This window comes from Rhineura floridana, chromosome 9, assembly GCF_030035675.1.
Source record: "Rhineura floridana isolate rRhiFlo1 chromosome 9, rRhiFlo1.hap2, whole genome shotgun sequence".
Classification (NCBI taxonomy): domain Eukaryota; kingdom Metazoa; phylum Chordata; class Lepidosauria; order Squamata; family Rhineuridae; genus Rhineura; species Rhineura floridana.
Genome location: NC_084488.1, coordinates 120,456,397 through 120,469,063, shown reverse-complemented (window position 1 = coordinate 120,469,063; position 12,667 = coordinate 120,456,397). Strand labels below are relative to the sequence as shown.

The following is a 12,667-nucleotide window of genomic DNA, read 5'->3' as shown; positions in this document are numbered from 1 at the left end:
TGAGGACTGACACTGGCTGAAAGTGGTTTCTCCAGCGGTTCAGGCAGGAGATATTTCCAGCATCTGGAGATGCCAGGGATTGAACCTGGGACCTTCTGCATGCAAGGCAGATGCTCTACCACTGAGCTACAGCCCTTCCCCTAATGGGGATAGGGAACATCTGTGGCCCTGCAGATGCTGTTAAGACTCCAACTCCTTTCGGCTGCAGCCAGCATGGCCGTTGGTCAGGGATGATGGTGGAAGCTGGTGTCTAACAGCACAGGTTCCCAGTTCCTCTTTCAATGGGATTGTTTTACTGCTAGTAGTAGTCGTCGTAGTAGTAGTCATAGTTGCAGTAATATAAAAAAATGATTTATTACTTGCCCTTCACGCTAAGATCCTAGGGCAGGTTGCAACAATTTAAAATACAACATGAAAAACAGTTTAAAACTACAGTCACAAGAATGGGGGGATCCTAAAAATATCTCTCTCAGGTGTCAAAGGCCAGGGTAAAAAGGTGCATCTTCAACATATGATGCAGACTGTCAGATGTGCAGCCGTGGGGAGGGAATTCTTGTGGGCTGGTGCATCCTTCCCAAAGGGGAGTGGAACTACTGATCTTAACACCCAAGAGAGTCTGCAGGGAAGGAGGCAGTGTCTCAGATATTTGGAGCCTCAGTTGTAATATTTTAATTATAGATGTTTATTTAAATGATTGCACAATAGGTTTTTATAGCTTGTAAACCACTTAGAAGCCTATTTTGGCATTAAGCAGTATAAAAATAAATATTCACTCGTGCTCCTCCACCCCCACCCCCCCCAAAAGGAAATGGCACGTCAACCCTTCTGCCTAAACTTGCGCACTGTGTTAGCGTTCTCTTGGTTATTCAGTCCCAGTCCTTGACCTCTGCAGGATTGGGGGCAACACTAAAGTAAGGGCTCACTACTAAATAAAGGTTTGAGATGGTATGCTCTTGAATTCCTTCCTTCCCAAACTTCCACACCTTGGGCGAAAAGGTCTCTTGACTAACATGGCCCAGAACCTCTTTATGTGCTCAAAGAACATCCATTGGTGTCCAGCTCCCTCGGTTACTTGGCATCCGCATGTGCTGCTTCTGCCCAAAACAAACCCAAAGCTTGGCAGTGCCAATTTCCTCTCTTCTCTCACCGTGCCCTGAAGCAAGGGGCTTTTACTGGTTTGTATTTTGTGGTTTTCTTTATCACTATGTTTTAATTGGTTTTAATTATATAGTTAGTTTAATTACATTTTAATTTACTTTTGTATGTTTTATTTTTATGTTTTGAACTGTATTTGTTTTAATTTTTGTAGGCTGCCTTAAGTCCCAGTTCTGGGAAAAAGACAGGATATATTATTATTATTATTATTAACATGACTAATTTAGGTCCATTTATTTCATTGGGTCTACTCTGAGTAGAATTAAGTTAGCTACAGCCCATTATATCAGTTTTATAAGACATAGGATTTTGGTGCCTATGTGTATACTGTATGTCACAACTTAACTCTGAAACTGATCCTGCAGCTAGATAATGTATTGATTGATTGATTGATTGATTGCATTTGTATACCACCCCATAGCTGAAGCTGTCTGGGCGGTTTACAACAAGCTAGATAATGTATACACGAGTCTGTTACCAGAGTTCAGCCCTCTCCCCAACATGTTGTGACGGAGAAACAGAATACATGGCAGGCTATGCAGAGGGGTGCGTGCATGGTTTTTTATGCTTCCTGTTGGGTTTGATGGCCTGGCCACCACTGATAGGGATTCCAGTGGTGGTGGGTGGATGAGAGCCCCTTCTCCCCTTCCGTAAGGGTGCTCCAGAGTTGCAGGAAGGCACAGTTTCGCACATGACACTAAGCTGACAAACTTTGGTTTGTTTCAGCTATGGGTTGGCATTGCGTTCACCACCCTTCCTTCACCATGGCTTGTTTGTCCACTGCACCCCAGACACCAAGCTACAAAGGCGCGAGGCAAGGGCAGCCAATGAACAGGCCAAACTTTGGAGAAATGAGCCATGGCTTGTTTAATCATCTGTGGGACAACTCATGGTTAACTTATGGTTTGTTAAACAAACCATGGCTTAGCATGGGCAAACCAGGTCAATATTTTGGCTCTCTTTATTCACCCCCATTCCAAACACAAATTCTGGATGTGGGAAAAGTGCCTCGCCTCATCCTCAGAGCCTGGTTTGAGCAAACAGGAGCACAGCCATACTTGGATTGAGTAAGCCTGAGGCTATACCCTTCATGATGGATGCCAAGGAGAAAGGGGAAGCAAGAGAGAAGGGAGAGTGGTTGAAAAGGTTAGAACATCCTGCCCCTGCCTTGCTTGTCAAATGTGATGGGCCTGTGGCAATTACTCAAAGGCCCCTTGCTCCTCTCTCTCCCACTCCAGCTACAAAGGACTGTACCTCAGTGGTACGTATGCAGGGTGCGCCAGGATCACAGTCTGGCATCTCCAGATGGTGTTTCGTTTTTAAGTTCTCAACTAGCCGGGCTGGAAAAAAGATCTCAAAATACCACCATTGGTTATGGTAGGTAGCAGGGCTGTGGAGTTGGTATGCCAGATCTTCGACTCCGACTCCTCTATTTTTCTACTGTCCGACTTCGACTCCGACTCCTTCATAAATGGCAAATGTATATTAACTTGTAATAACAAATTTACTGTGGTAAAATAGTAGCACAAGGCATTTCATCACCACCACGTGAATCCAGAGCTTGGAAAAGTTACTTTTTTAGACTACAACTCCCATCAGCCCCAGGGATCGGGCTTGTGGGAGTTGTAGTTTAAAAAAGTAACTTTTCCAAGCTCTGGATTCACATGGTGGTGATGAAATGCCTTGTGCTACCATTTTACTACAGTAAATTTATTACTAGTTAATATACATTTGCCATTTATGAAGGAGTCGGAGTCGGTACATTTCTATCGACTCCGACTACACCCAAAATTGCTCACGACTACGACTACGACTCCACAGCCCTGGTAGGTAGTTGACTTATGGAAAGCTAGGCATTCAGTTACATTTATTTTTGTTGGAATTGCCAGATGTATTCAATGGGTTGTTTGCTGTATTATTAATATGGCATCCTACGGGTTCAAACAACAAAGTTTTATTCATTCATTGAATGACTATTGAAGGCCCAGTCGGTCCCTGCTGTAAGAATGAGTTTGCTCTCGTTACATCAAAGGTCTGCATAAGCAGACGCCTCTAGGAAGTGCGGAAGCAGAACTGCACAAGGGGAACTTCCTTGTTCATGGCAGGGCTGGGAAACCTGGTGCCCTCCTCTTGCTGGACTTCCAGCTCCTATCAGCCCTAGCTAGCGTATCCCAGTGATCAGGGATAATGGGAGTTGTAGCAGTCCAACAACATCTAGAGGGCCACAGGTAGGTTCCCTTCCACAATACATGGTTTATTCTATTTCCTACCTTTCCTCTAAGGCAGGGATAGAGAACCTGTTGCCCTCTAGATCTCTGGTCTTCAACCTTGATGTTGATGGATTACAACTCCCATCATCCCCAGACAGCATGGTCAGTGCTCAGGGATGATGGGAGTTGGGTCCCCAGATGTTGATGGTCTACAAGATTGGAGGCCAGTGCTCTCTATATGTTGCTGGAGTGCAGCTCCCATCGTCTCTGACCATTGGCAATGCTGGCTAGGGCTGATGAAAATTGGAGTCCCAACGGTATCTGGAAGGTCATAGGGCCAGCCCGGATCTTAAGGAGTTTGAGGCAGAATGCATGGCCATCCCCTCCCCACCACCCTTTTATATATAAAATGGGTTGTATTCACCTAAGTCCTACTTGGTGTAGACCCACTTAAATTAATGAGCCTTAAGATAATCCATTTCAATGACTCTCCTCTGTGTAGCACTAGCATTGAATACCACCCAATATTTATGAGGTTAATCAGAGAGAGTAAAAGGCCCAGAGTCATCCAGTAAGCTTCATGGTTGAGGGGTATTTGAACCCAGGCCTCCTTTCTCTTAGTCCAGCACTAGCCACTACACAACACAATGATTGTCCTTGCCTGTTGTGGCTAATATATGTTAATAGACTTGTTTTTCTAACGATCCCTCTAAAAAAAGTAAGTTAGAAGATAATCTGTGGTGCTGAACATCACAACACTCTGTGGCAACGAATTTCACAGATTAATCATGTCCATTAAGTCACACTGGTCTCCTGATTGGAAGAGAGGTTGCATGTTTGTGGATTACAGAAATTAACTTGTGATCTGGCACCAGACTGTGGTCAAATCTGATAACTGAGAAAAGGATATCTTGGTTTGAGGGGTGGGGACTGCTATTCTCTGTGACTCATGAGATGGGCTTATGCAAATTGGCAAAACTGTGTGCTGTATAAGACCGTGGGTTTCCTCTTCAGTGTGAGCCATCGCATGTGGGTTAGCAGTTCCAGAAGCAGAACTGCTCAAGGGGCAGCTTGTAAAATGAGCAGTGCCAATCGGAGGGGCATTCCCTGGAGCCGTCTCCATTGTTTGCCTCTCCTCATGGGGCTTTCGCGTACGGTCTCTTTAGCAAGGTAAGCAGGTGTTGCGTTATGAGACAGTAAACCCTAGGAAGCTGCCTTTTATCAAGTCAGATCCTTGCTGCATCCAGGTCAGTATTGCCTACACCGACTGGCAGCGGTTCTCCAGGGTTTCAAGCAGGGCCAGCACCACCTTGAGAGGCTGCAGATGGAACCTGGGACCTTCTTCACGCAAAGCAAGTGCTCTACCCCTGAGCCACAGCTCTTTCGACTGCCTGACTTTTCTTCTTTTTGAAGTGGCCTGGCCTCTTACTCACCTTTCAGCTGCTGAAAACAGATTTATCCAAGTGCTGTTTTCAGGGGAGATTTTGAGGAAGGGCCATAGCTCAGTGGCAGAGCATCCACTTTGAGTGCAGAGGATCCCAGGTCCTATTGCTGGCTTCTCCGGGTAGTGCTGGGAAAGATTCCCTGCCTAAAACCTTGGAGAGTCGCTGCCAGTCAGGGTAGACAACACTGAGCTAGATGGGCCCAGTGGTCAGACTGAGTGCAAGGTAGATTCTTGCTTCCCTGTGAGTTTTGATCTTAACACTGTTGTCTGCAGTTTGTCGACTTTCAGTTTGGTTTTGTAGCAATCAGTTTCATTTGTTGCTGTTGCTTTAATGTCCGATGATGCATAAGCCACCCTGAGATGTATCCAAGTGGCAGGATTAAATAGTTCAGTTCTGCCTCCCCCCACCCTCTTCTGCCCACCTTGCAGGAAGAAGAAAAGAAGAAGGCAAAAGAAGAGGAGGAGGAGCGGGAGCACGAGGAATATCTGAAGCTGAAGGAGAGCTTTGTGGTGGAAGAAGAAGGGCTGGATGAAGCCATGACAGAGGAGGAGGTAGGTTCGGCTGGGCGCGGATGCAAGGGGCTGGAGGGTCAGCTGGAGGGCTGCCTTGAGCAGTAGATGCAAAGGGTTGAATCCAGCTAAGTCATACTTAGAGCAAACCTATTGGAATCAATGGACTTAAGTTAGTTGCACCCATTGATTTCAGTGAGTCTGTTCGGAGCATGACCCATTGTTTATTAATTATTACATTTCTTTCCTGCCCTTCCTCCCAAAGGGAGCCCAGGGTGGCCAACAACAAGCGATAAAACTCTAGAAGCATCTTGAAAACGTATTTAAAAACATTTTAAAAGCATCTTAAAAAGCAGTTCCGATACAGATGCAGACTGGGATGGATTCAACCCAAAGAATTTGGGGCTTGGGAGATTTCTTTTCCAAGTGAAACGGGCATGAAGGGTGTGTGTCATATAAGAGAGAGAGAGAGAGTTACTCCACTTCAGCCGAAGGAAATGGCATCATTAGATGGGCACAGAATAATATTTGAAAGATCCCAGTCAATGAAGGGTTAAGGCGTGTTAGGAAGAATTAAACTTCCTAAAATCAAAGATACACAAAATCGATCAATTCTGTCCAGAGTGACTCTCAGCTAGAGTTGCATGTCAATCGGTTGATCAGTCGAATATTGTTTATTGACCACCTATCACTTGACCGCAGTCAAATATTATCAGATATTCCAAGAATGCCACTGCCTCAGTTTGGAAAATCATTCCAGGCTTAATAAATCTGGATTTCGGGAGAAAAGAATAAGCATATATTTCCCTTGCATACAAGCTTCTTCATGAAGATCCGCATTTGCATGAAGTCAGATTTCTTCATTATGTCCAAATCAGGAAACCTTGCCTTAATGTCAATTAACAAATCAGCAAATAAGTCAGGATCAGAATCTCATTGGGTGATGCTTGGCCAGTCTTCACCTAACCTATCTTACCGGACTGTTGGAGGTTAAACTGGGGGTGAGGGCTATATAATTCTCCCAGCGCTCCTTCAAGAAAGGATGCGGTAGAATGAATTAATAAAGAAATACGTGTTTTTAAAAATTGATAGTTTTATTCCATAATAAAATTAATTATTACATATTTCTAAAAATTAACATTATTATTCCACAATAAAATTAATGGATGGTATTCAGTGCTAGTCCTACTTAGAGTAGACCCATTGAAAGTAGGTTCATTCATTTCAGTGGGTCTACTGTGAGAAGGACTTAGTTGAATATAACCCAATAGTTACATGTTTTTTAAAATTAGCAGTATTACTCCACAATAACAGCTATCTGATTTGTTTTTTGTTTGGAATTAAGATTCAAACCTGTTGAGGATTATATTCTTTGTTACTGTCATAATACTAAATACTTTAAAATTACTTGGCACTACTTTGATAATATTTGATTGACCAAATTGGCCCGGGGGGGGGGTTGGACTGGCCAAATGTCCAACCCTACTCAGAGCTGGTTTCTGTGAGGCTATATGTTGATTTTAAAAAGCATTAGGAATACAGAATGTTCCGAATTCAACTCCCACGCTCTGTCAAGTCTTAGTTATTCAGTCGCCACTCCTGTTGAATCATTAAACAAAAGGTATAATGTCAGCCAAAGTCTCTTTTATGTTGATTGTTGCAGCCCATCAATACTGCAGGCTAAATTCTGCTCTTGGGTGGAACTTGAACAGAATGTACTGGAAGGCAGGGCAGGAGATGGTTTCCTCCATTAGAAGCAAAGCAGAATCTTCAATGTGTGGAAACTTTCTACAGCTACTTCACATGACGGCCATTTTTTCTTTTCTTTTATTCTTACTTCATGATTTACAGAAATAAAGTTCTTTCAAGTCTATTTTTTCCATAGTTCACATTCCAGTAGTTTACAAAGTCAGACCCCCTTTCCAGTAAAGTTTACATTATGGATGCTTCCATTTTTCTTATGTACCAAATCCATCAGCTTATCCATTTCTGTCAGCTTCAAGCACTTCACTTTGAAGGGAGGGGCAGTGTCTGCCCCAAGGAGCTTACATACTTGTAGGTCAAGTGATGGTCCTTTCTGTATAGCGTATTTACAAAGGGTGATATCCAGTGTAGTCAGAGTAGACCCATGGAAATCAGTGGATTTCAGGAGGCTACTCAGAAACTTAAATCCATAGATTACAGTGGGTCTACTCAAGAGTATGACTACATTGGATTTCACCTAAATATATTTATAAAATAAAGTGGTGAGGGATCATGTTGTCACATTTCTGGTACCTAAAGCTCTGACTATTTAATATCGAAATCCCCACTGTTACTAAGTTCCTTGCAGCAAATTAGTAAAGGTGCTTCTCTCTCTCCGCGAGGGTGTGGGGTGATATCCTGCAGTGTTGTGGTGGCCTGTGATTTGGCATCTTTGATGATTTTTAGTACTTAGCAAATGGCATTTGGGGTAGGGATGAGGAAATTTGGTACAAAAGTACCATCACTAGGATCAACTGCAAATATCTCAAGAGCACAATGTTAGAATCTAGAGTAGGTTTATACCTCCTCATTTTGTGGTTGATCCCTTGCATTTTGGTCCATATTTCTAAACACCTATAGAGTCCTATCAGGCATGCAAAAACTAAATGAATAAGGAGCATTATAACTATTGCAGTTTTAGCACTTAGGCTGCAATCCTGCTGCATTGAACTCACTGGTAAATACTTTTGAATAGATATGTATAGGATTACACTGACAGACACTTTTAGGCTATAGATTCTGATCCAAATTAATGGCTACAAAGACAGCCCCCAGGATGGTATCCTTTCTTTTGTATGTATTTAATGTGGAATACAAGAATGTTTGCATGTACATGCAATAGTTAAAAATGGCTGTCCATAAAAATGCCTGTTAGATTTTCCTGCGGTCTTCTGTGTCTGTCTAACATAATTTTTAATATTTTTTAAAAGCAGATGATTGTATAACAAGCACAGAAAAATCAAACACAGAAAACCCCCAGTCTTTGCAGATCAGAGTTTTGATTCCAATAGGCAATTAAATGACTATATGTCTAGTGCCATTAATGTAATCAAGGCAGGGCTTGCAGAATTTACATTGGTTTTTACTAGAACCCCAAGGTCCACCCTCCAGAGCCTGGTCCAAAATAGCAGCTTAGGTAGATAGACATACAGTAATAATTAAACAGGATGTTTCTGAGCATATACTCAGCCCAGGAATTTGTGATCAGTACCACAACCATATTTGGTTCCCCCCCCCCCCAGCACTCTTCATCAGCAACCTAATTTAGCAGGGTGGAAGCTTTTAAACGTTTGTGATTGGGAATCAGAAGCCGTTGCCGATCCACTGCAAATCATTGAGAAATCTACCAGTAGATACAGATTTGTCTTCTGCCAACCCTGCAATAATGTACATGTGGCTCTATACAAATCAATATATGGAAACAGTCCCAGCCCCAAGGAGCTTACAATCTAACTTTCACCAGTTGAGGAGCTCACAGAGGGTGGAAGGGGAACAGTAATGAAGTGATGAATGTGCAGAGATGCAGTTACACAGAGCGTTTCAGCGGTGGGTCTTATAGAGAAAATTGAAGAGGGTGGTGGAGGTGATGCCGTGTAGGAGTTCTGGGAGGAAGCCCCAGGCACAATCAGTTTCTAACTGAATGCAGGATATTTCCCCATGTGACCATCTGCGAATCTCCCCCAGGAGTTATTTGAGCCGATTTCATGACACGTAGAAGCAAGAATGCTTCACCTGGCTCTCTGTGGTGGGAAGGTTTTTAAGCCACTTCAGTAAAATCCATGAGACGCTGGTGGGTGGTTAGCTGCAAGAAGGAAGTTTTTCCAAAAGTGGAAGTATCCATCCAGTCATTCCTAACCCCCAGTCATAGCCCAGAGAGGGCTGAGTATGTTTAAGCAGTGGGGATCTTTTTGTACTGACACCACCTTTTGGGGGAATTGCAGACAGAGCAGAATGGTTTTATAATCTCTTTGCTTTCTCACTATAGCAGTATCTGATTAATAATAATTTCTTTTGCTCTACCTAGTCCCGTAGCTTCCTAACAGAACTTCTTGAATACATTAAGGTATGTCACTCTTCCCTCTTTCTACGCTTTCCTTTTAAAAATAAATACAATCCTTTGGCGCTACAGATCTGTTGCTGAGCAATCAAAGCATTTTGCTGTAATCCAAAGGGGCTGTATTCAGCTAAAGCCCACTCAGAGTAGACCCGTTAAAATTAGTGAAACTAGTCTGCCATGTCTTTTAACTTCAGTGGGTCTACGCTGAGTAGGATTAGCATAGAATATTTATTTATATCCCACCCTTCCTCCCAGTAGGAGCCCAGGGCGGCAAATATGACCCAAAGAGAATGTGTCTAGTGAAAGTTGCTATCTACACCGCATCTGTATCACAGATTGCTGGTGTTCATTACTCAGCATGACCACTGAGTAAGGGGCACTAAACTGCATTGGCTTTCCTTGACACTCTGCCTCATTGAACTTGGATCTGTATCTGTTGACTGCAAGCCCACTGAGCCCAAGCTGCATTTGCAGGGCATACACTTGGTACTAAATGCTGCATCTTTGCAGCCTAGTAAATGAGTGCCAAGTGTGTCTACACATGTGATCGGGTGCTGGGAGGACAAATGAACGGAGATAGCAGGAATCTGAGTGAATCTAAGGGCTGGCAGGTGGACGCAGCTGCAAAGGAACATAATGGGTGCATCAAGACTTAGTTGTGTAATAATAAGCCTGCTGTGAAACCATACATGCCCCATTTTGGTCAGATGTACAATCTTCCTTTGCATAGCTGAAAGTCCCCAGTTCCTTCCTTATGTGGCCTTGACTTTTTCTCTGGCAAAAACAGTGGCTGTTTGGAGGCTGCTGGCGACTATGTTTGGGTTTCTAAGGACTTCACATTCTTGCCTAGGAGGAGGAAACTTGGTGCTGGTGGCAGCAGTAGGCATCAGTTGCTGCCCTCTGAACGGCCAGGCCATGGCCTCTGATAGAGGAGGCACTGTGGGTTCCGCCTAGTAGCTGTGTCCCAATTGGCCCTTTCCTTGCACAGGTATTGTGGGGGCATCATCAGAGTGCAGTGCCATGATTGGTGGGTGGAAATAGGGGTGTGCTGGAATTCTACGCAATTTGGTATTGGTACCTAATTTTCAGTTAATTTGCTTATTCTCTATCGTTGCTGTTTGGGTTTTTATGTGGTGATTTTCTGCAGCCATTTTCAAAAACAGATTTTTTTAAAAAAAAATTTCACCTCTAAAATATCAATAAGAACAATAATTGTATTTGTTTCCTTTTATTTATCAATATTTCCTTTAAAAATATCGCTATTGATATCAATATTTTTTGTGAGGGAAAAGTCGGATCAGTAAAAGCAGCGACTAGCAGACAAAGAACAGACTCAAATTGACACCAGCCTGTTAGATCAATGGAATGCTTTCAAACCATCATCGGCCAACGGACCCCCATTCCTAGGTGGAAGTGGACTTTCTATGGATGCTGGCAACCTGGCAGTGTCTCCACATTAGCCTCTGTTTCTGCAGCTCTTTTTATGCAGCTGACTTTGTGGCACTGGGAGTGCAGAGGATCGTGACTATGTTGCTCTGATGTTGGCCCTGGCAAAGCTGTTGCCTGGCACAGCAGGTCCGTATTATTGGCCTGGGTGTTTTATCCCATATCCTTTTTGAAAGAAGATATGCAGAACCCTCGCAGTTCCAAGCTCTGAGAACTGGTTTTCATGGACTGGTTCCAGTTCAGTAAGTTCAGTCCATAATACTCAGTTCTCTAGCTTGGCTGTATCTGACTTCATAACTAGGGGACTTGAAGGGTTGGGTTTTATCAGATTAGATGTTGACAGGCTTATTTCCATTTCTTTTTCCTTTTTTAAGCTGCTATTCACATTATTTATATAATTTTAGCCAATGTTGCCTTTGGAGCTCAGGATAGATAGCAGTAACTCACAAAGAAAAGTAAATGTGTGAATAATCATCAAAGTAAAATGCACTATTAACGTCTAGAATTCATGATCAAAAGAAAATGCGTATGGCTACTAGCTCAGATGACTTTAAAAATTAATTAGGCTACAGTGCTGTGCAGACTTACCTTGGAATAAGCCCCACTGAACTTAGCAGGACTTATTTTGAGTAGCTAGGCAAAGGGTTGTCCAATTAAGACCCCTTTGTACGGGATGGCTGGAACCTCCATATTCAGGGGCAGTATGCCTGTGTATTCCAGGTTGAGGGGAGGGGCCCAGTCCTTCAAAGCTTTCCTTAACATATTTTTAAAAAAGATTGTAGAAAATACTACATTTGTGCTGCATTACGTTAAAGTTGTAATTTTAATGTATGCTGATTTAGAAGTAAACTGTAAACTTAGTATTAGTATATATTTTATATATTTTTTTAAAAAAATCAGAATTTTGGCAGGGCAAACAGGAAACATTTGGTATTTTAGGCACCCTCTCCACCCCTTTTGCTATGGCTTGTGAAAGCTAACACAAGGGAGCTGCTGTACATGTATTTATGTATTTATTTATTTAAAATATTTCTATCCCACCCTTCTACCCTGTAATAGGGCACTCAGGGCGGCTTACAAAAATAAAATGACAAAACATTAAAATATATTAAAATACATAAAATACTATATATATATATATACACACACACACATATACATATATATAGGGAGTGGCACTAAAGGGGACTACAAGGGGAAAATTTAACGTAGAAGGCATAAAATTGCTCACCCCAACCTGAGGATAAAAACCCGGATTCTAGATTTCTCCCCCAGATACTCTTCTTCTTTTTTTTTTTAAGGGAATCGAACAGACATGCCCTCTCCCCTCTTGGGGCAACAACAAACTTTTTTAAAAAAATTATTATATATTTATTTAAAGCACTTTTATGTTGCTTTATGTGTATTGGAAAACCTCCAAGCAGTGCACAAATAGTAATAAAATATATCGTAAGCAACAAAAGGTTAAAACAAAAATATAAAGTCCAAATAATTCAGCCTCTGCAGCAATTGGCAGCCTATGCCAGCCCACTGTTAATGGCCAGGGAACACCTATGCAAAGAAGTACGTTTTAAGCAGGTGGTGATAATGGTGATCTTTAAATACATAAATTATTGCATTTATTTTCATTCGGGGGCAAGTCTCCGAGCAAGTTACATCCATTGTAAAGATAAAATTCCAAAAATGCTCATCCAATAATACTATGAAAAAGACGAATCCTACCCCACCCTGCTACAAGATGAGCAATTGGCACATGCCTTGTATCCAAGGGGAGGCTCTTCTAATGTGGCATGAGATCCCATTTGCAGTGAGGCTGTGTGA

At 42.5% G+C, this 12,667-nt stretch overlaps 1 protein-coding gene and 1 non-coding gene across 3 annotated transcripts in view; one reads left to right on the top strand and one right to left on the bottom strand.

Annotated features, from left to right (window-relative positions):
- The window catches only part of DDRGK1 (DDRGK domain containing 1), a 41,939-nt gene that overhangs the window by 20,611 nt on the left and 8,661 nt on the right, over positions 1 to 12,667 (top strand). For both annotated transcript variants that reach the window (XM_061583514.1, XM_061583515.1), the window contains 2 exons: positions 5,239 to 5,361; positions 9,368 to 9,406. In XM_061583514.1, coding sequence (XP_061439498.1) covers positions 5,239 to 5,361; positions 9,368 to 9,406 — 162 coding nt within the window. The remainder of the gene's footprint in view (positions 1 to 5,238; positions 5,362 to 9,367; positions 9,407 to 12,667) is intronic.
- On the bottom strand, positions 65 to 133 carry TRNAA-UGC (transfer RNA alanine (anticodon UGC)). Its single transcript has one exon. It is a non-coding gene; the product is annotated as a tRNA-Ala (tRNA).